The sequence below is a fragment of the Hydractinia symbiolongicarpus genome, chromosome 6 (genome assembly GCF_029227915.1).
Source record: "Hydractinia symbiolongicarpus strain clone_291-10 chromosome 6, HSymV2.1, whole genome shotgun sequence".
NCBI classification, from domain to species: Eukaryota; Metazoa; Cnidaria; class Hydrozoa; order Anthoathecata; family Hydractiniidae; genus Hydractinia; species Hydractinia symbiolongicarpus.
In genome coordinates, this window is record NC_079880.1 from 23,707,580 (window position 1) to 23,730,459 (window position 22,880).

The 22,880-nt window shown below is 34.0% G+C and overlaps 5 protein-coding genes across 5 annotated transcripts in view; 1 reads left to right on the plus strand and 4 right to left on the minus strand.

Moving 5' to 3' along the window:
• LOC130647698 (2-oxoglutarate dehydrogenase complex component E1-like) overlaps nt 1–507 on the minus strand; it is a 28,170-nt gene extending 27,663 nt beyond the window's left edge. Inside the window, exon 1 of the mRNA XM_057453646.1 lies at nt 437–507. The gene's annotated coding sequence lies outside the window, so the exon portion shown is untranslated. The remainder of the gene's footprint in view (nt 1–436) is intronic.
• A 4,195-nt stretch (nt 508–4,702) lies between these two features.
• LOC130648205 (uncharacterized) lies at nt 4,703–5,709 on the minus strand. The gene is made up of 2 exons (XM_057454242.1): nt 5,517–5,709; nt 4,703–5,340 (listed from the first exon to the last, which is right to left on the minus strand). Exons 1-2 carry the CDS (start codon nt 5,707–5,709, stop codon nt 4,703–4,705), a joined length of 831 nt encoding a protein of 276 aa, XP_057310225.1.
• A 4,246-nt stretch (nt 5,710–9,955) lies between these two features.
• LOC130647705 (mitochondrial nicotinamide adenine dinucleotide transporter SLC25A51-like) lies at nt 9,956–11,580 on the minus strand. The gene has a single exon (XM_057453657.1). The coding sequence runs from the start codon at nt 11,537–11,539 to the stop codon at nt 10,676–10,678; it is 864 nt and encodes a 287-aa protein (XP_057309640.1). The 5' UTR covers nt 11,540–11,580; the 3' UTR covers nt 9,956–10,675.
• Nucleotides 11,581–13,205: 1,625 nt separating this feature from the next.
• On the plus strand, nt 13,206–14,498 carry LOC130647704 (dnaJ homolog subfamily B member 1-like). The gene has a single exon (XM_057453656.1). The coding sequence runs from the start codon at nt 13,351–13,353 to the stop codon at nt 14,425–14,427; it is 1,077 nt and encodes a 358-aa protein (XP_057309639.1). The 5' UTR covers nt 13,206–13,350; the 3' UTR covers nt 14,428–14,498.
• Nucleotides 14,499–16,664: 2,166 nt separating this feature from the next.
• LOC130647702 (uncharacterized) lies at nt 16,665–21,339 on the minus strand. The gene is made up of 5 exons (XM_057453653.1): nt 20,860–21,339; nt 19,876–19,911; nt 18,879–19,766; nt 18,251–18,483; nt 16,665–17,937 (listed from the first exon to the last, which is right to left on the minus strand). Exons 1-5 carry the CDS (start codon nt 20,906–20,908, stop codon nt 17,236–17,238), a joined length of 1,908 nt encoding a protein of 635 aa, XP_057309636.1. The 5' UTR covers nt 20,909–21,339; the 3' UTR covers nt 16,665–17,235.
• Between the last annotated feature and the right edge of the window lie 1,541 nt (nt 21,340–22,880).

A 22,880-nucleotide genomic window follows, 5' to 3' on the forward strand; every position in this document is an offset into this window, starting at 1 on the left:
ACGAAGACCTTGTTTATGCATGTTTTCATATCCTGTGTTTAGCTAACAGTTTTCCCTGATTGGTTTGTTTGTGTCCAAGACCAAGAGAATGCAATAATAATAACATTATCGAATCAATATTTTTGGGAGCAACCTCATGATTTTCAATTAAAAATATATACATTTTTGCTGCTTCGCGGCTTTAAAAAATGAATGACGAATTAGTATAGCTAGCTAGCTATTATAGCTAGCTATGCAAGCTATTTGGAAAAAGAATGCCTTGGCTACCTAAAACGAGTTACTACAGTCTAGCTCAGTTTCCAAAATTATTGCAAAGAAAAGGGGTGGTTACTATATATATTATAAAAATTAAGTAACGTAGAACGTGAAAAACACATACAATTAGTCAAAACTCGAAGCACAACACAACAACAAACAAAACAAATGTACCACTTACTCCTCGACACTGATGTTTGAATAAACATAATATCCGTCAGCTTTCCGTTCCGTTTTTTCGGTAGCCGTGTCAATTTCTTTTCTTCCGGCCTGGTTCTTCAAATAACCGCCCCTGCGCACCCCGTCCCCCCGGCGCTAGTTGGAATCAAGTGAAAAGTACTTTCTCCAACCTCTTTACTGCCAAAAAAAGGAAAAAGAGCCCTGGGGACGAGGTTGGTGATTTGGGACAGCACCGTTGAACAAAGGATAATATCCTCGACTCAACAAATTACCACGATAAATTTTAAAAAAAAAACACATCCTTAAATAACTTGTTTTGCTAACATATACAGCGTTTATCATTCATTTGCTTTTTTTGGTGCATATTTTACCTCTCCCTATCAATTTGCAATAGAGATATGTCGTACGCTTTAACAAGGTGCACTAACTGGCAACGAAATGACTGTTCCTCATCGTCCTCTTTATCTTATACTTGCGATACTTCAGCTACTTCTTTAACTGCTGTATTTTTGATGTATCCCATATGCGACGAAATAGACTTTTTGTCTAGGACGTGTTTTCAATATCGACATCTGTTTAATCTTTATCATCGCTGTTTAGAATTAAAGATTTTCTATAGCAATAAATACACCTGTGTGTGTTTACAATGCCTCTTTTCTTATAAATCTTTTGCAGATACTCTTGAACCTTCTCATCAAGATTTCTTAGCAGCAAAGGTCTGCCCGATTTCTGGTTAGCAATTGAGGTAATTTCATCAGCAGCTGACAGTTGCTTCATACAAGATTCGTACTTTTTCCGAAATAACCTTGCCGTACTCTCTCCAATTTTACGAATTGCCGAGAATTTTCGTACGGCGCTAGCGTTGCCATAAATTGATGCATTTTCATCAATCTCAATCTCTCTTCTCCTTAAGTGTGTACTTTCTTTTCTTTGGTACGCGTTGAACAGACATTTAAACTGCCTTGTACTAAGGAAGTCTAGAGACACTTCATTTGTGGTAGGTAGTTGACCTTCTTTTACTAGACCTAAAAATTATATGTTTTACTGAAGCGATAAAGTTTTTTAAAGCATTTTTTTGCTTCATGTTGCTGCGCGAATACTACATAAAAAATAGTGAAATAAGGAAACAATATTAAGACGGGGCCTGTGGCCTTACAGAGAACACTTATGCCCAACTCTTACATCATTTCATCATCCGCATTAGTCTTTAAAGTGGATTCTCTGCTACTTGAACTTTGTACCCAGGTGTTCCAGCTTTTATGACATTAGAGAGCTGGTAGTCAAGTAAGCTATAGATTGCGGAAAAAAATGCAGATTTTTATTCCACCATTTTTGACCAAACAATGATATTCTCAATCCTTTGGTTCGCACTTTCCAAAATTTTGAGGTCCTATTCTTAAACTTAAATCTGCAATCTTTTCTTTAAAAATAATTTGATCTATATTTCCTTTCTCTATTTCACAGAATAAAACTAGTTTCACGTGAGGTCAACCCTAAATTTAAGAGCGGATCAAATATTTTTTAACAGTTTAAGGGCATGGCGGTTTTGAACTTTGAGAACAAAACTATCAACTATATGGGTATTCCTTTGAAGAGGAGCGAAAAAGATAAATATTTTGGGGTAACATTTGATCAAAAAATGCAATGGGAAAAGCACATTAATGACATAAATAGAAAAATACTAATTAAATATTCTAAAATTAGAACCATTGCATCCTGTTTAACACCTCACACAAAAAACCTTTTAATTAATGCACTTGTCTTGCCATATTTCAACTACTGCTCCTCGGCATGGGCTTGTGCCACCCAAGGTAGATTGGGAAAACTAGAAAAACGATTAAAATGTGTCCGTACCTTTCTTGGGAAAGAGAGGGAATATTCAATGAATAATTTACTCATCAAAAACGATGCCATATTAGTTTTCAAAGCCATGAATCACATTGCTCCTGATTACATGCGCTCAAAATTCCTTTTGACAAAAAACTGTCATAATCATCAAACAAGAGGAGCTTCAAAAAACAGGTTCACACTTCCCTTGGTCAACACGGAATTTGGCAAAAAAGCCTTCCCATTTAGAGCTGCAAAAGTGTGGAATAATCTTCCAGACCAAGTGACCTGTGATGGAAGTCTGCTTTCGTTTAAGACTTCCATCTCTAATGTATTTGGCAAATTCTAATGGAGATCACTTTTTAACTTTTTAATCTATGTTATTAATTCTTTTTATTTTCAATTTTCACAGATTATAAATGTTACTATGTTTGATTGAGCTGAGGCAGTCTAAGGTTATTATTTTATTAACTTTAAGGGCTACTATTCCAGAGTAAACATGTCCGATTTTTTGCCACCCGACATATTGTGTTGAATTTTTCGTGAAAAATTTATTAGTTACGATACAAAGAAAAACTCTATTGTACTCTATTGAGTGTTTGGAGAGCTCAGGAAAAATAAAAAATTCACTTTACATTTTTGGGTTGAGACTGCCAGAGCTTTAAGTAATCGTTTCAGGCTCTAAATGTAGAATTCTAAAAAACCACGACTTTTTACTCCCATAAAAAATGAAATGCTAAAAACATCGTCGCCATTCCACTACCTATGTTTATTATCAATTTGTACGGCTTTTTAGAGCTTTCGTGTAAGAGACATAAAATAAAGACTGCTGAAATTGAAACTCACTATTGTTATAAGTACCACGTAAATCAGCAGAATAAAATCACTGTAATCTATTTTTAAAAAAGAAGAAAATTCAAATTTCGCAACAATTAATTTTCTCAAATTTTACGAAGAGTGATTTTCTAATAATTTTCGCGACAACTAATTCTCGCGAAATTAATTCTATTAGGGCAAAGAATTTTATAAACAAGATTGGCGTTGCTGGGTAAAAATTCACATTAGCTTTCCTTCTTCACTAACAATTTTTTTTCTTTTTGAAGTGACTAATAAAATTTTTACTTTTAGCCTTGGCTCGGCATGCAGTCATGTTGCTGCCCTTTTGTTCAAACTGGTTGCTTGTGCTACATTGGAGTTAAACAAAAAAGCTTGCACAAGCAAATTATGCTCATGGAAAAAATCTAGAAAAAGAGCACACCCTGCACCTCTGAAGCACATGAACTTCAAAAGACCAAAAAAAGCGAAGTCCTGCCTACTATAGACGAACCTTTTGAAGGTGAATTGAAAGGATTCACATCAGTGGATCCCTTGAAATTCGTAACAGAAGAGGAAAAACAACAGTGGATTTCACTCAGTCAAATTGCTCCAGATGCAGTTGTACTTAAAAATATAAGTCTGGATTTAGGTGAATAGAGCTCGTTCAGTATATGAACAACATGTCAAACAACACCATGTTGATCTCCAAGTTGTCACAACTGCACTTCATATTGATCCAAACTTTCCATATCTTGCAGCAAGCCCTGATGGATTAGTGAAGTGCAAATGTCATGGTCAGAGTTTAGTTGAGATCAAATGCCCATTTAAATATAAAAAAAGTTTGAAGCTATGGAGAAACGATAAAAATTGTCCCATTGATAAAGCTGGGAAATTCAAAAAAAATCATGCTTCCAATTACTTCCAAGTACAACATCAAATGTTAGTAACTAAAATGAATTATTGTGACTTCTTTGTTTTTTCACAAGGAAAGCAAGAAAATGATACTTTTCTGATCAGGGTTACAAAAAATGAACCATTTTGTCGGAAACTTCGTGAAAAACTGGCCATTGTATTCGAAAAGGTTTTGTTACCAGAGCTTGTCACTCGGAAAAGTGATCCCAAGTTACTAAATGAAGAAAAGGTGTATTGCATATGCAGAAGACCATCCTTCCCACCTATGATTGGTTGTGACAATTTAGGCTCATGTGACATAGAATGGTTCCATTATTCTTGTGTGAAGATAACAACGCCTCGTGTTGCCAACTCTTGCTCGATAAGGAATCCTCGATCAGCCAAAACAAGATCTCCATTTTCGACTAAATCCAAAAAACCACTTTTTATTGTTATTTCCTTATCAGAGACTCTACCTCCCCATCCTTCTGATAGGAAACTAACACTTCCTGTTGGAGAACATGCAACCAAATACTTGATGGTATTAGTATTCTTGTAATTAGACCATGTCTGTGCTCTGGCATTGAGATTTAATGGACGTTGTATGAATATCTCAGTGCAGTCAATGATGCAGCGACAACTTAGGTACTTTTTGAAACACTTCGGCATATGCTTACGTATAGCTTCCTTCTCAGGCCACACAATTAAAAAAAGTAAAGATTTTGATAATACTTTAAGCAAGCTTCGATAAATTTTGGTGACCATTTTGCATGTAATTCCAAAACCTGAAAGCGATATCTTTGTTATACAAGCCAAGTTTCAATTTTACCAGGACAACAACAAGGTGATCTTTCGGTGTCAATATTCTGCTGATACGTTTCATTTTATTTTTGATAATTGCAAATACCCAGTTGAAGCGTGCTTGGTCCAATCCAGTATAAAAATAAAAATAATTTTTGTGACTTTTCAAATGTCCATAATTTAGTTGGAATTTTCTTGACAAATTGTTTTTATTTTTTAACTGATGGATTTCAGCCATCCTGTTGACAAGTTCATTTTGGATGCTACAGTATTTTCGAGTCACTTCCTTGATGTTATTTTCTTTTTCTTTCACAACATTCTCTATTTCTGTCACTTTTTGTTTTAATTTTTCAATCTCCATATCTTGTGGGCTTAGCTCTTCCTCCTCTGGTTCCAAAACTTCACTGGGCTCTTCCACAACAGGAAGATTTGAGCGCTGCTTAACTCTCAGACGTGCACGTTGGAATCGATCCTGTTTCTCTTTCTTTTTTTCCTCACTCATTTTTTTCCCAATTCGGTCGAAAACTGATGGCACAAAATCAGGGCTCAGTGGGTCCTTTGATTTTGATCCTACAAAAAAGAATAGAATATTCCATATATTCACAGTGACTAGATGTGCAAAACATTGACTTACTGGGAGTGAAAGAATCTCAGTGCGGTAGTAAATACGAGACAGGGAGGCCTCACCCAGAGGGGGGAAGAGGGAGTTTCAAACGTTTATGGACAAGAGAAATGAATATACATACCAGATGTGAAATGCAGATGGCATACTTTAGCATTTCCAATTAGCTGTTCTGGCCAATCCACCCTGCCAATCGCAGTCAACCATCTTTTTCTGACGTCTGGGTATTTCTTCGAAGGAATTCGAAAAAAACCACCACTTCCATCGCCTTTCTTGCGTCTGTTCGTACAATTCGGTACACAGCAACTATCAGGCATCCTTCCACAATCAGTACTTCAACGTTTACGACGAATATTTTAAATAATTTTAAGTTTTTTCTCTCTAACTATCACAACACGTCTTCCCTCTTCGATAACTTCCTTATGAAAGAACGAAGGCGCGGCTAATGTTTTGCCTGTCGATTTTTACGGCAAGCCGCGCATGCGCAGAAGTGCCGAAAAATGTAAACATTGAAATTCGTCTATTAAGAAGAAAATAAAATACAATCAGGCTGAAATAGGCTTGAAAAATAATGACAACCATTGTCATGTCAGATTGTAATGGTTCTTAGCAAAAAGCATGACAAACCTAAACACCTTACACTATTTTTAGGCTGGGTTGAAGGTCAGGCAATTTCTTTAAAATCAGTAGCTAGCTAGCTATATACGAAAAATGTCCTGTTATGGATAAAGTTTTTCTGAGGTAATATACAGAAGTAAACCAAACATGTGCTCTGACTACATAAAGTGTCGAACGAAGACCTTGTTTATGCATGTTTTCATATCCTGTGTTTAGCTAACAGTTTTCCCTGATTGGTTTGTTTGTGTCCAAGACCAAGAGAATGCAATAATAATAACATTATCGAATCAATATTTTTGGGAGCAACCTCATGATTTTCAATTAAAAATATATACATTTTTGCTGCTTCGCGGCTTTAAAAAATGAATGACGAATTAGTATAGCTAGCTAGCTATTATAGCTAGCTATGCAAGCTATTTGGAAAAAGAATGCCTTGGCTACCTAAAACGAGTTACTACAGTCTAGCTCAGTTTCCAAAATTATTGCAAAGAAAAGGGGTGGTTACTATATATATTATAAAAATTAAGTAACGTAGAACGTGAAAAACACATACAATTAGTCAAAACTCGAAGCACAACACAACAACAAACAAAACAAATGTACCACTTACTCCTCGACACTGATGTTTGAATAAACATAATATCCGTCAGCTTTCCGTTCCGTTTTTTCGGTAGCCGTGTCAATTTCTTTTCTTCCGGCCTGGTTCTTCAAATAACCGCCCCTGCGCACCCCGTCCCCCCGGCGCTAGTTGGAATCAAGTGAAAAGTACTTTCTCCAACCTCTTTACTGCCAAAAAAAGGAAAAAGAGCCCTGGGGACGAGGTTGGTGATTTGGGACAGCACCGTTGAACAAAGGATAATATCCTCGACTCAACAAATTACCACGATAAATTTTAAAAAAAAAACACATCCTTAAATAACTTGTTTTGCTAACATATACAGCGTTTATCATTCATTTGCTTTTTTTGGTGCATATTTTACCTCTCCCTATCAATTTGCAATAGAGATATGTCGTACGCTTTAACAAGGTGCACTAACTGGCAACGAAATGACTGTTCCTCATCGTCCTCTTTATCTTATACTTGCGATACTTCAGCTACTTCTTTAACTGCTGTATTTTTGATGTATCCCATATGCGACGAAATAGACTTTTTGTCTAGGACGTGTTTTCAATATCGACATCTGTTTAATCTTTATCATCGCTGTTTAGAATTAAAGATTTTCTATAGCAATAAATACACCTGTGTGTGTTTACAATGCCTCTTTTCTTATAAATCTTTTGCAGATACTCTTGAACCTTCTCATCAAGATTTCTTAGCAGCAAAGGTCTGCCCGATTTCTGGTTAGCAATTGAGGTAATTTCATCAGCAGCTGACAGTTGCTTCATACAAGATTCGTACTTTTTCCGAAATAACCTTGCCGTACTCTCTCCAATTTTACGAATTGCCGAGAATTTTCGTACGGCGCTAGCGTTGCCATAAATTGATGCATTTTCATCAATCTCAATCTCTCTTCTCCTTAAGTGTGTACTTTCTTTTCTTTGGTACGCGTTGAACAGACATTTAAACTGCCTTGTACTAAGGAAGTCTAGAGACACTTCATTTGTGGTAGGTAGTTGACCTTCTTTTACTAGACCTAAAAATTATATGTTTTACTGAAGCGATAAAGTTTTTTAAAGCATTTTTTTGCTTCATGTTGCTGCGCGAATACTACATAAAAAATAGTGAAATAAGGAAACAATATTAAGACGGGGCCTGTGGCCTTACAGAGAACACTTATGCCCAACTCTTACATCATTTCATCATCCGCATTAGTCTTTAAAGTGGATTCTCTGCTACTTGAACTTTGTACCCAGGTGTTCCAGCTTTTATGACATTAGAGAGCTGGTAGTCAAGTAAGCTATAGATTGCGGAAAAAAATGCAGATTTTTATTCCACCATTTTTGACCAAACAATGATATTCTCAATCCTTTGGTTCGCACTTTCCAAAATTTTGAGGTCCTATTCTTAAACTTAAATCTGCAATCTTTTCTTTAAAAATAATTTGATCTATATTTCCTTTCTCTATTTCACAGAATAAAACTAGTTTCACGTGAGGTCAACCCTAAATTTAAGAGCGGATCAAATATTTTTTAACAGTTTAAGGGCATGGCGGTTTTGAACTTTGAGAACAAAACTATCAACTATATGGGTATTCCTTTGAAGAGGAGCGAAAAAGATAAATATTTTGGGGTAACATTTGATCAAAAAATGCAATGGGAAAAGCACATTAATGACATAAATAGAAAAATACTAATTAAATATTCTAAAATTAGAACCATTGCATCCTGTTTAACACCTCACACAAAAAACCTTTTAATTAATGCACTTGTCTTGCCATATTTCAACTACTGCTCCTCGGCATGGGCTTGTGCCACCCAAGGTAGATTGGGAAAACTAGAAAAACGATTAAAATGTGTCCGTACCTTTCTTGGGAAAGAGAGGGAATATTCAATGAATAATTTACTCATCAAAAACGATGCCATATTAGTTTTCAAAGCCATGAATCACATTGCTCCTGATTACATGCGCTCAAAATTCCTTTTGACAAAAAACTGTCATAATCATCAAACAAGAGGAGCTTCAAAAAACAGGTTCACACTTCCCTTGGTCAACACGGAATTTGGCAAAAAAGCCTTCCCATTTAGAGCTGCAAAAGTGTGGAATAATCTTCCAGACCAAGTGACCTGTGATGGAAGTCTGCTTTCGTTTAAGACTTCCATCTCTAATGTATTTGGCAAATTCTAATGGAGATCACTTTTTAACTTTTTAATCTATGTTATTAATTCTTTTTATTTTCAATTTTCACAGATTATAAATGTTACTATGTTTGATTGAGCTGAGGCAGTCTAAGGTTATTATTTTATTAACTTTAAGGGCTACTATTCCAGAGTAAACATGTCCGATTTTTTGCCACCCGACATATTGTGTTGAATTTTTCGTGAAAAATTTATTAGTTACGATACAAAGAAAAACTCTATTGTACTCTATTGAGTGTTTGGAGAGCTCAGGAAAAATAAAAAATTCACTTTACATTTTTGGGTTGAGACTGCCAGAGCTTTAAGTAATCGTTTCAGGCTCTAAATGTAGAATTCTAAAAAACCACGACTTTTTACTCCCATAAAAAATGAAATGCTAAAAACATCGTCGCCATTCCACTACCTATGTTTATTATCAATTTGTACGGCTTTTTAGAGCTTTCGTGTAAGAGACATAAAATAAAGACTGCTGAAATTGAAACTCACTATTGTTATAAGTACCACGTAAATCAGCAGAATAAAATCACTGTAATCTATTTTTAAAAAAGAAGAAAATTCAAATTTCGCAACAATTAATTTTCTCAAATTTTACGAAGAGTGATTTTCTAATAATTTTCGCGACAACTAATTCTCGCGAAATTAATTCTATTAGGGCAAAGAATTTTATAAACAAGATTGGAAATTTTTATAAAAGAGGCAACTGGTGAGCAAAAGCCACGAAACAAGAAAGCTCGAAGTCTCGAAACCAAGAGAAGTGAAAAATGGCAAACACAGAAGTTATAAAAAATAACAGATCTGTTTTTGCCAATTTATTTTTGCGTATATTTTTGCGCTGATAAATCTGTGTTGAAAATTTTCATAAAAGACACAACTGATGAGCAAACGCCACGAAACAAGAAAGCTTAAAGACAGGAAACAAAGAGAAGGGAAAAAATGACAAACACAAAAGTTATAAAAAAAAGTATTTATTTTTGCCAATTTATTTTTGGGTAAATTTTTGCGCTAAAAAATCTCTAATAAAATTCGCGAAATTTGCAAAAACTTTTAAGCAACAGTTAAAAATTTCAAGAAGAGATACCTAAGCAAAATGGCGACTTTATCTTGCTTATGAACTTTTTAAAAGTTTCATGTTGTTTATAAAAACAACGGGCATATTCTTTAAATGAAGATAAATTTCGACAAAATTTTTTTATTTGATGCTTATTTAAAAAATATTTTAAATGCAGCAGTGCAGATATATACCTTAAAAAAGAATTTTGGTGGGAAAAATTATTGCAGAACTTATTTTACTTCTTAAAAAGTAGGCCAAAGCTAAACAATCGGAAATTAGGTTTCGCATAATTTTTTTTAAAAAAAGTATAGCAAAAACATTCAAAATCCTGGAAAACAGTAAGAGAAATTTTATATTATGTATTTTACAACTTTTTTTGCATAAAGCGTTCAAAATGCAAGAAATTGTTCCCCATTTTATTGAAGATTATTTATTTAGCATTGCTAATTTTATTATTGTTTGTTATTATTGTTCTGTTGATTCGCTATAAGTTAAAAGTATTATCAAAATTACTATCAGCTGTATTTTAATATATACAAAAATATAAAATGGAATTACACTTTATCATAAATGACTGAAAGACACCCCAAGTGGTCGATTGAGACTTTAATTTTGAGAAGACGTATCTACATATACATTCTAAGCCAAGAACTGGGGAAAAAATTAAGAAAGGTTTTTTGCACTTTAAAGTATTTTTAAGCAACAATTAATCAAACTCTGTTTCTGACACTGTTGACTATTACTGTGGTTTTTTCTGTTTAAAGGCGGAATCTTGATTGGGGGAACTTATACAGTCATTTACGTTAAATAATTTTATGCTAGCATTCTAAACTATTCAAAACTTTCATAAAATATTCGTAAGAAGCATTAATGATTCCCCACGACAACAGAGAGCGTGAAAAATTTAGATTTACACCTAAATACATCTTTCGTAAGCTCTGTCCTCGCATATTATAGATTTCTTTGAAAGTACATACAATGCTTTTATGTTCAACTCCAAGTCTTTTTTGCATATTCGATTTGACAACATTCAGAGGGTAAGCCAGCGTACTGATTGTGGCCCCAAGAACAGCACCGCTAACAAAATCCTCAACAAAATCCTGAAGACTAGAGTGGACTTCTGGCAGAAAAGCTTTGATTGGTTCACGAAATAAGAAAAATAAGGCCGTACTTGGGCCGTTTCTCAGTAAAATAGCTGTGTAGCCACGATAATATTCTCTAAAGTTATGATGCTTATTAATTTTTAAAAATGCATGCACTGTATTTTGGACACGCACATAGTTCTTATGCTCAGATATAGCTAACAATGTCTGAATGCGTTCTAACGGAGTCAACACAGATTCTAGTGTACCAGCTAACATGGCTGAAACCACTGTTACTGTTGTGGTATTAGCATGTGGATATTTCTCTAGAATTTTTTTTCGCAATGAATGATAACTACCAAACATGATGGATAGACTGGCCCCTTTCTGCAGTAATGGAGGACCAACACCTCTGTATAATTTACACAAGCCTTCTCTTTTGAGTTGCTGAAATCCAGTAAAAACAGTGATACCATCCACCTGTTGTCTTATCATTAACTTGTATGCAGGAAATGTTATCAATATATTGACAGCAGCTGCTCCAGCACCAGCTACATATTCATGCCACTCTTTTTCAATTTTAATGCCATTCTTGCTCATACTCCTTAGGCTTTCCTAAAAAAACATAAGGCAGTCAAGTACTTTATTTCCTTGCATATAGGACTTTGGCCTATCTAACTGCACAAAACAATTTTTGAGAGCATATAGTTGGATAAACATGGTCATTTCAAAAAAACATTACAAATTAGCTAATCAGCATTTTCTGCAACTGAAATGATGCAAAATAGCTACGATGCTAAACAATTAAACACAGCTAAGCATAAAAACGTGCAAGATTCAGAACTATGGAGATAAATGCTTTATAGCTTGAAAAAGAAAATTTTAAAAACAAAATGTACAGACAATACTTTCCCAATAAGAAAGTGACTAACTTTCTAAACAGATAGACACGCTCAAAAAGTAAGGCAAGGCAAAGGTGTCTTCGAAAACAACATCAAGAGGGGTGATTTGAGAAAGGTATTGCATATCACCCTAGTTAGTTTTAAAAAAAGCATGCATCATTCTATTCATATTGAAACTGCTGGACAAGCAGGTTTCAACAGCATCTTTAATTGAGGATGAAAATCAGATGCCTCTCTAGGGACTAAAAGATCAGAATAAAAAAATTGTTAGATATATTATATATATATATATATATTATATATATGGTTGTATTGCTCATTATGGCTTAAATATAAGCACTTATACAATCTGTTTTTCTTTTAAATAAACTCCCCTTTCCCTTAACAGCAACATCCTGTTACAGTGTGCAAACTTTTTTTGAAAGTTTCTAAAAAAAGAAACAAGCATGTTTTACCATAGGTATAGGACCTTGCAAGATCGGGTAACTTTTTGAATTAATTTGAATTTCCACTTTTCCGAACTTGCCCGCCACTGGGTACAAGTTTTATTCCCATGAGGAAACATGAAAAGACAGAACACATGTTTTGGATGTAATCAAGGCAAATTTTCACCTTGTAGTTTAGTGGTTAAATCTCTTCTTGCTCTTGGTGCGGGAGGCAGGGCTTTGATTCCTCCTGGATATAATAGACAGGGTATATCTCTGGATATTTGTGAGGGTAGCCATGTAAAATATGAACGTCTTTCTATCTTTGGGCAAAGGTCTATGCAGGGCTTTTTTTTGCGAATACTTGAAACTTTTTTAATTACTTGAATTTTTTTTTTTTAAAAAAACTTTTTGCACAGTGTATATAGCTAGCTAGCTAGCTACCTTATTTGACTTTACGAATTGTGTAAGTTTCTCAGCCAGGAGGCAAAGAAAGCAGGGTTATAAAAGCAAGACAGACATCGAAGCGGGAGAGCAGAAAAGTCAGACAGGTATCCTGTCTACCCAGCAGCCAAAGAGCTCCAGCCTTCCATCAAACATTTTCGCCTGTTATGGATCCATGTAACAGAAACACTAAATATTATAATAGTATGGGGTGCTTTATTTCCCATAAATAGAATACACATTAGTTTGAAGGAACTTTAGAAAGATCAGATTAGTAAATCTAAATTTTAGAGATACCAAACATTGCATTCAACATAAAAATATTTAAATTTCCAGAAATAGCGGGTCCTCAGTTATAATATTGTTTCTTAATGAGAATTGGGACACGAATATACCATTTACGCAATATAAATTTTGTGTAGTTGGCTCACCATTAGGTAAATGAAAGCGTTTCGAGAAGTTTCTAGAACGAAAACGAAAGTATATGGAATGTTCAAGAAAAATGCGGATGTCTTTATAACAAGGCTGGCCGTATACGACTCTTCATAAAAACAACTTAATCTTCAAGGTAAGAACAAAGTAAATTTGTTGCTGTAAACTTCATTTTATTTCACTATCTTGTGAGAAATAAGTATTTGAAATGGGAAAAGATTATTATTCAATGCTTGGTGTTTCTAAAACTGCTGATGGAGACACACTGAAGAAAGCTTATCGAAAATTAGCATTAAAGTATCATCCTGACAAAAACAAAGAGCCAGGAGCCGCTGAGAAGTTTAAAGACATATCTGAAGCTTATGAAGTGTTAAGTGACAAAGAAAAACGAAATATTTATGATCAATATGGAGAAGAGGGTCTAAAAGGTGGTGCTGCTGGATTCGGTGGACCACAAGGTGGTAGTTTCAGTTTTGGTCAAAATGGCGGATTTCAAACATTTACATTTACAAGTGGTGATGCATTTAAAACCTTTTCAAAAACATTTGGTGGAGATATGGGTGGGTTTGCTGGCTTTGAAGACTTGTTTGGTGGCTTTCCAGGAAGTTCAGCTCGTAGTAATCCATCAATGAATTCATTCATGTTTCGTGGACAAAATGCTGATGAACCAATGGACTTTGATAACTTTGATGGGGGACACCACAATTCCTTTCAAATGCCTAAGCGGCAGAAAATACAAGACCCACCTGTACAAAAAGATTTATTTGTTTCATTGGAAGATTTAGCAAAAGGTTGTACGAAAAAAATTAAGATTACACGGCAAGTTTTAAGTGCAGATCAACAAAGTACGTACACAAATGAAAAAGTGTTAGTCATTGATATCAAAAAAGGTTGGAAAGAAGGAACAAAAATAACCTTTGCTAAAGAAGGAGATCAAAAACTTGGACACGTACCGTCAGATATAATATTCACAATTAGAGATAAACAGCATAAATACTTCACAAGAGACAAAAATAATAATCTTATTTACAAAGCATGTGTATCATTACAGGATGCTTTATGTGGTGGAAACATTCCTATACCAACTCTTGAAGGAAAACTTGTTAATATATCATGGACAGATGTATTACAACCTGGTTGCACAAAACGTATTGTTGGAGAAGGACTTCCGCTACCAAAGATGCCAATTCGAAAAGGAGATATAATCATTACATTTGACATAAACTTTCCAAAACATCTACCACCAGCAAGTAAAGAAGTGTTAAGAAATGCTATACCTGCATAGAATTGTGATACTGTAATAAGATCTATATAGCTGTAAATATTCTAATGTTTTGAAGATACTTTCATGTTGTATATGCCTGGTTGCTTTTTCTACAATTTCATATATATTACCCACTGTACTTTTATGACCTAAAAATGTGACCAATATATATATAATATATACCTCTTTAAGATTATTACCGTTTTATTTTATTTGCAAGCGAAACTAAAAATTTGGTTGGGTTTTAACAATTTCATTTGAAAAATTACAAATAAAAAATTATTTAAAATTTAGGTTGTAATTTTTTTAAATGGATTTTACCTATATTTTTTTATATTTCCCTAGTAAAGTGATAACAAGAAAAAAAGTTTTCTTATTGTAAATTTATTTTTTTATCTGATCAAAAAAATGTAATTTTAACCCCAAAATATCACATTACTAAGCAAATTAAAAAAGACTATTTAAAAAGCATAAATATACTGACCAAATGTCTTATTTTATACTAAATACAACATACGTCCAAAAAAAGGAGATTACAAAATGGGAATCCCCATAGACATTATAAAAGCATTGATTTTTAGCTACATTTAACCAAGGAGTTTGATTTAACTGCTTTGAATTGTTATACCCACTATTTTTCTAAAAAGATTTTTTTTTTAAATTTTAAGATGGTGTTTCCTCAGAAAATTATTTATTTAAAGAAAGGCTTGTTTCGGTTCCATTTATTCCATTAAACTAACTACCTTAGTGGAATAAATTTTGCGGAATTAAATTTGGCGATTTCGCGAATATTTAGTCTTTTTAGGATTACTTTTGTCAAAATAATAAGTCCGTTGTGTTTGCCTAAATTTGCCTCTGTCACGACACACGTGCTTTGTTTATACATTTTGGATACAGAAATAAATTATTAGTCGGTAGCTTTCCTCCAGGACCTGAAAAATTTTGGTGCGTTAATGACGATTTCTCTGATTGGTACATTCTTGGGTGTTGATTAAGGACAAAATTCCTTTTAACTATTTAATGAATAGAAAACTTCGCTGAAATAAATTCATTGATCATGAAAATTATGTAATAGTATTTAACCAATTCCCGAAAAATAAATTCATAAAAAATGATGGTAACTATCCATTCGAAAAATTAAATTCTTGCGAAATCTAAAAAAATCCAAAATTTTGTTTGTCAAAATCGCAAAATTAAATCGCGAAAATATAAAAATATATTCCATTAAGGGGGCTACCGAACGGCTGTTGGTTTTCGACTTTACTGACTTACACGAAAGTCGAGCTGATGAAAAACAAAAATGGCTATTTTTCCGGCATGTATGTAATTTACAGGCTCGAACACACAGATATATCTAGAATTTTTATCTTCTCCAGACTTGGTCATGTTTTCATCCAGAATGAGTCTTGCTGAAATATTTCTTTGTAATATACTTTTCGAAAATATTGAACGAGCGAGCAAAGTACGCTGGTCTGTTCATTGCGCAAAACGCGTTTACCGGTTTTTTAATTTGTTCGCGGGATACACGGAATGTGAGCATTATAACCGGTTCGTAGCACCTTTAAGATAAATGCTCTCAATTCAAAACATTCGGTTCCATGAAATGATATTGCAAGTAAAGATCGAATGTTATTAATTAACAACAATTTTAACAACAAATAGATTGATTTCTGTCGAGCACAAAAAATGGATTAAGTGACCAGATACGTGTTAAATTTCGGAGGTTTTATACTGGAAAATAAAAAAAGAAGTAGGAAAGGCAAAATTATTTATCTCCATAGTTTTTTCCCAAATTCAAGATCTTACCTAACAATTTTCCTCGCCCTTGACGGCGCCGAGGAATATATATAAAAAAACAATCCAGGGATGCTCGAAAAAAGTTCAACTTTTTTTTGATTATATTTTATTTGTAGAAAAATAGAGAGCTCTGTTTATTCAAATACTCTTATACAACTCCCGCCAAATTCTATAATTTAAAAATTCCTAAATCCTACATATATATATACAAACATAGCGAAAACGGAGACGATTAGGTTAGAAGGAAAATACAATTATTTTCACAAATGCATACAAAGAGGAATACGTGCAAAGTAGACACACATCAATTGTATGAGTTACAAAGTTGATAAATATACTACGACTTGCAAACATCGTTTCTTGGTACTATTTCTATATACGCGAATAAAAATATGACTAATTGTTAGCTAAAACTATTTTTATGCATAAAAAAAGAGAAATGCGATAAAAATAAGAGAACATTTAAAGGGATATTTTGCGACCTAGTTACCATGGATATATTGATTTACGTCATACATTGGATCGCTATTAAATTTTTGTGATCTTAAGGCTGATCTCCATTAAGCCAATTTTGGTCGCTCGGGCTCCAGCAATTGGAATGTGAGCATGCGCATAAGGTTGTTTACGTAAAATTGCGTAACATCAGCTGTTCGCTGAGATCGCTAAAGCAGAACTTTTTCAGCGATCGTTGGCGATTTTTGACGTCACAAATCTTTAACAGCCAATCAGAATCAAGGTTATAAACATTATGCTAAAAAAAATGTGCTAAAATATTTTTCTGCGGAAGAGTAAAAATAAAATTTATGTTTTCACTTTAAACTTTTATCGCTCATCTCACTTCGCTATGGCATATGGAGATTTAGTAGTCGCTTATCCACCCGGATCGCTAGAGCCCGAACGACCGAAATTCGCCTAATAGAGATCAGCCTTTAAACTCGCGCTCTGGTGAAAACATTGAAAAAAGATCAGTATCATTTCCTTGTTTCATGTGAATACATATTTCGAGGATTGACTACTCATCAAATCTTTCGCTTAATTACCGTGCGCCACGTGTGTACCTCGTAAAGCTAATAAATTCGAACCCATCATTTTCATTGTCAGCTGGTCTGGCCTTTGAAATTGTACATTTTGCATTCCGTTACCGACTTGGTTCTGCAAGCTAAACATATTTTGTTGTCCTTGTAGCGATGACAACGTCGATAATACATTCGTTGGCGACGTGGAGTTTGTTAAGCCTTGAACCATGTTTTTCGGCATGTTGGGTAGCGACATATTTAAACCGAAAGATGAGTTCAATACATTCCCGTTAGATGAAATATTTACTGCTTGTTGATATGGCGACCCATCCGTTAACACACTAACGAAATTATTTGGCCATGTAAAGTCTGCGTTTAAACCATGCTGCGCTAGAGAACGTTCATTTTCGAAGGTGGGTGTAAATCCAGTTACTCCTTGTCCAGTAAGATTCTGTAAATTAGTTAAGTTAGTAAGTCCAGTGTTCATTGCGTTCAACGTGGCAACATTATTTATGCCTGCTGCGTAAGCATTCAAAGATAAGCCGTTTAAGTTATTCACGCCGTTGGAGTATTGTCCGATATTTTGAAAAGAATTTAAAGCGCCATTAATTTGGTTTAACGCGGCATTCATACTGTTTACAGCCGCCATGTTACTGTTTGAAGGGAAAACTGTGTTGTATTTGTACCACGTGGGAGATACCTTTTGTGACATGATTGGCTAAAAAGAGAAAGAGAGTAATGAGAATTTAAACATAAATATAAATTGTAACAAAACATAATAGAATCTCCCAAAACTATATGTAGTAGTAGGAGGCCGGCGTGGTGTGTCATTCGCCTGTATGTTCAGTCAACACGTTAGTACTTGCATTGGCACTTGTCGAGTATCGACATTATTTTTGAAAGGCTGTCTCAATAATTCTCTTCAAAAATACCACACTAAGACAAAACTAGATATATTGAGTATATCACTAGATAAACCTTCATCTAGAAGAAGTTGTGAAGCTAAAGACGGGTTTGCACCGAATACTTACATCTGCGTGTCCCACAGGACTTTCGTTATATCTTTTTCGTTTCAAATCTGGGCTCAGTGTACCATTACCGGTCGAGTTTCCTGATTTATTGTTATTATTTTCTTCTTTGTCCGGTCTTAATGGTGAATGGCCTCGTTTATGGCCTCGCTCTCCATGTTCAGATTCTGTATGACTTGACGAGCCATGAGGAAGTCGATCAGAAAGACTTTCGTTGCGTTGGCGACGTCTTTCATCTAAAAAGTAGTTATTTGATGTTGAGAATATTTTAGTTGGAGTGCACACGTGGAAACCAACTAAAAATGTTTTAAGATATTTTTGACATAAATATAACGACAGACATTTACAATTTTAAGGAATTAACTTTTAGATTTGACGAACCAAGTTAAATTTGAGAGAAGTTTCATACTTTTGTGAACAAAAAGTAACGAAGTTTCATGAAGTTTATTAAAAAATGAACATTTGCCGAACAAAATGATCCAGATTTCACGTTACCGCGATCTTAATCATGTTTCCTAGTAGTGTTTTTTAGAAATCAAACTATTTCGGGTGTATTAAAACAAAAAGATTTTTAAAAAAATATATATATCAATAGACTATAGATTATGCAAGAATATAATAGCAAACGTACCCTCAGGCGTATCACCTTCTTTATGTTCACCACTTCCCGCACTGATAATCGTTGAACTAGGAGATATATCAGGATGAGGCAAATGAGATGTATCTTGATGATGTATGGGTGTGCCTTCTCGTAATGACGGCGGTAGATCATCTATATGAACAGCCGGAGGCGGCACATCGTTGAGACCATCCTGGTCATTAAAATGTTGGGCGTTTACTAATTGTTGGTAACTAACATCTGTGTTTTTATATTTACGATCTGGTGATAACTGTGTTAACGGTAGGTTTAATAGCTGTTGTTGTTGTTGTTGTTGTTGCATCGGTAACATAGGGAAGCCAGCATTAAAAGTAAAAGGAAATTGACCGTAACCATTCTCAGAGTTGTTTGCTGTCATGCCATTTAGACCGTTAAAAGGTCCGAAGTTACCCAACGTAAAACCATTCATCATTCCGAAGCCATTTTGTTTCTGAAGTTCTTCCTGTTTTATTTTCGCTTCCTTTGTTTCTTTTTCGGCAGCATGATTACGTAATATTCTATTTATAGAACTAACGCTTGGTACGTTACCGTTATCACATATTCCTTCACCAAGTAAAGAATTTCTTATCTCCCATGCAAACATACACGGGTTTTCTTCTTTAAGTTTTACTATACGACACACTACTTTAGGCGTTGCCACCTTTGGCTTACTACCGCCAATAGCGCCAGGGCGTACTGAACCAGTTTCGTAATAACGTCCTAGAATTTTACTGACACAGCCATGAGATACTAATAATTGTCTTGAAATTTCCGAAGGGCGGACACCACATTGAGCAAGCTCGATAATTCTGTGGCGCATGTAATCCGGTAAAGGTCGTCCATTGACGAATACTCCACCCAACTGGTTGACACCACCAGGATCTAAATAAAAAAGTACATAAACATCTACGTTGGTGCGCGCTATGGAATATGGCGCAACTAATATTTAAAGAAAAATAACCTCCTCCGCAGGGAGAAACCGTGTACGTACCATTTATTGTGAATTTACTTTCGCTGAAAGGCATTCCTGTATGAAAAAATAATGACAAAAATATATACGTCCTCCCACAAAAAAATATTCTTCAGAATGATTCTATTTTATAACTAAAACTGCCATGATATATTCGGAACAGTTTGCAGGTCTAAGTAACACAGGTGCACGTGTTAGTACATGTACTTAATTAACCTACTTCGTACCCAGCTCTTTTTTATTCAGTAGCTTAATGTACACATGTTTAGGCGGGTGTTAAATTAGTCGGAAAATATGAAAGACGAAATAATTAACACTTAATTAATACAGCATAAATTTACATGTTATTGTTTTGGCTTTAAGTAAATAATTTGCTAATTAAGAAACTGGTAAACACGCAAGTTATAAGCGTGTTTTAATAAAACTTGAAGTATATTTTATAGAAATAAATATTAACAAGTGTGGGTAAAATTCGTGCACGGTGAAATATATTTGGCGCGAAAAATTTATGTGCGAGTTTTTTTTAACGTTTCGCTAAAATAAGGTTTGAACAAAATACATTAAAGTTATCACTGCGCATGTTTCTATTGCTTCTCTGAAAAAGGTTATATTTCTACAGTCAAAAAAAAAAATTTGTTTTATTGACCAATGACATCGCTACAAAGTCAACATTTCAGTGGATTTGCTTTTTTATTTTTAAACAAACGATATTTCTCCTTTGACTCTCCTTTTTTTGAAATGCATCAAACATGAAACAAGTGAGATTAAGAATCATGCAGTGTGTTTCAAGGACAAAAGTTAAATGACTTTTATAAGAATTCAAATTAAATTAACTCATTCAAGTTCCAAGGAAATGATTTTTAATGTCCTCGTTTTGGGGAATTTTGAAAATACCTTTCAAACAGTTAGCAAAAAACTTAAAAATTTGCGTCACCAATTGATTTGTATATACATATGACGAGAGATACTTCGGTCTCGATTACTACAAAACACAAAGAGCTATACCTTTCTCATCGTGCATGCCAGCATCAAATGATCGAGGCGAATGATCCATCACTTTAAAGATCAGATCTAGATAAAGCGAAATGTATCATTAAATCATGCATGGTCACATTTGCTTGATTAAAATTCCTCCGTACTTGTTGGTACAGCGTAGTGGAAAATTTGAAAAATGGAAAATTTAAATTTAAAAGAAAGCTTCCTAACACTAAACCCATAAAGGTGCATCTGCACTCAAAAACGAATTGAAATAGAGAATTGAATCTGATTGTTTAATGAACAGAAATGGAAAGAATTAAAAATAAATAAAAAAATAGCTGGTACCCAAGAAAAAAAGGTTCGTTCCGATCCGTTCTGCTTTTCAGTGGAAATTCATCAACACTGAGTCCACTCACAAAAGGTCTGCTCTATTCGTGCCTACTTATTTCCGTGTAAATTTGCTTGTATTATTTTTCGCGCAATTCTAAACTTTCCCGCAAATAGTAAAATTATAAAATTTTAGACAATATAGATGTCCGTCTTTATGTAAACTGTAGAATTAAAGCACAAAATTTAGGGCATAATTGTTGTACTAAACTTCGCGCGAAATGCACGAAAAAATTGCGCGAATACGCGAACATTAATTTGAATAAGTACATAAAAGTTAGCCCTAAAGTCTTCCTTGATAATATTTAGTAAAAAAATGAGTCTACATAGACGTGAACAAAGCACAATTTTTATAACGAGTGAAAAATTCTTAAAATACTGGAATTTAAAGCTGAAAAGGATTTGTAAGGCGTTCTTGGAAATAACAAGAAAAGTGACTCAGATTCATCTTGAAGGAAGCCTTTAAATGTTCTTAACTTTTCCAATTTAAAGCTTCAAAATGTTTTTGGATTGTTTTTAATTTTCCTCTTATATTGGCATTTTTAAAGTTGAAAGCAGAATTTTATTGCCCAAGCGTAAAATGTACTTAACATGTTCTAAATTTTGAACCTTTGAAGCCTATGTTTTTACAACATTAAAATTCTAACCAAGGTTGTCATTATTCGTATTTTTCTTTGCACTTATGGTTTTTATTCACTTTTATAGAACGTGTCAAGTTTAAAAGAAAATGGATTTACTTCATTTTCTACAAATCCGGAGTATGTCAAATTGAGCTAAACAGCCATCCACAGCATCCCATTTTATAACGAATACCCAACGACTACTACACGCTTTTTTATAAGAATTTGATTCCTAAGAATATTAAGCTAGGTCTATGGTTTAGAAAGAATTTCGGTATTCTTAAAAAGGATGGGTATATTAGCTAACTATCGTTACATATGATTTAGAAATATTAATTGCTGGGTAGAAATGTTTTTATAAAACTTTGTTGAGGTTCTTCTAACACTTTTTTAAGGACTCCTTTTGTTCAATATCAGCCTAAATGTTTTTAAAATTGTATACACAAAAAATCTTGTAAATAAAAATAATCTCGTTAGGAGTTGTGTTTTATAGTTCTATCTATATTTTTTTTTATCCTTTTTCTTCTTCTGACTTTTCTCTGACCCTGATATGCGGATAATTCTAAACCGTCACTGAATTCAAGGCTGGGTGTAAATAACCTATAGGCTCTTATAAACAAAACGTTGGATTCAAATCCAGTCAAAAAATGTCAGTCTGATGGTCTGAAAAAAAAATACAAATACCTACATCGTGTGTGTATACCTTTATTAATCCAAGGTTTTTTAAGCCAGCGCCACTAAAATCCACCAATGTGAACATAGTCATAAATTTAATATCGACATAATACCAATATAGATTTTTTTAATATAAATATTTTTACTACCTAACTAGATTTTATCATACCCTTTTTCAAATTCATATACATACATAAATATATATATATATATATATCTGTTATTATTATTGTTATTATTATTACATTTGTTTATTATTTTTTTCCCTCTCTTGAATGTCGCTATTTCTTCTTTTTTACAATATGGCTGTGTTCTTCGTAAACGAAGAAACCTGTCCTCTTTTGTTAAAACAGTTTTCGAGATACA

Bases quoted from the DNA above. Each gene is read 5' to 3' on its own strand.
- LOC130647705 (XM_057453657.1), bottom strand. From the start codon at position 11,539: ATGAGCAAGAATGGCATTAAAATTGAAAAAGAGTGGCATGAATATGTA.
- LOC130647702 (XM_057453653.1), bottom strand. From the start codon at position 20,908: ATGGATCATTCGCCTCGATCATTTGATGCTGGCATGCACGATGAGAAA. The intron at 19,912-20,859 runs GTATAGCTCTTT...TTTTTCATACAG, and splicing joins TGGCATGCACGATGAGAAAG to GAATGCCTTTCAGCGAAAGT. The intron at 19,767-19,875 runs GTACGTACACGG...TTTTTTATTTAG, and splicing joins AAGTAAATTCACAATAAATG to ATCCTGGTGGTGTCAACCAG.
- LOC130648205 (XM_057454242.1), bottom strand. From the start codon at position 5,709: ATGCCTGATAGTTGCTGTGTACCGAATTGTACGAACAGACGCAAGAAA. The intron at 5,341-5,516 runs GTATGTATATTC...TCTTTTTTGTAG, and splicing joins CCATCTGCATTTCACATCTG to GATCAAAATCAAAGGACCCA.
- LOC130647704 (XM_057453656.1), top strand. From the start codon at position 13,351: ATGGGAAAAGATTATTATTCAATGCTTGGTGTTTCTAAAACTGCTGAT.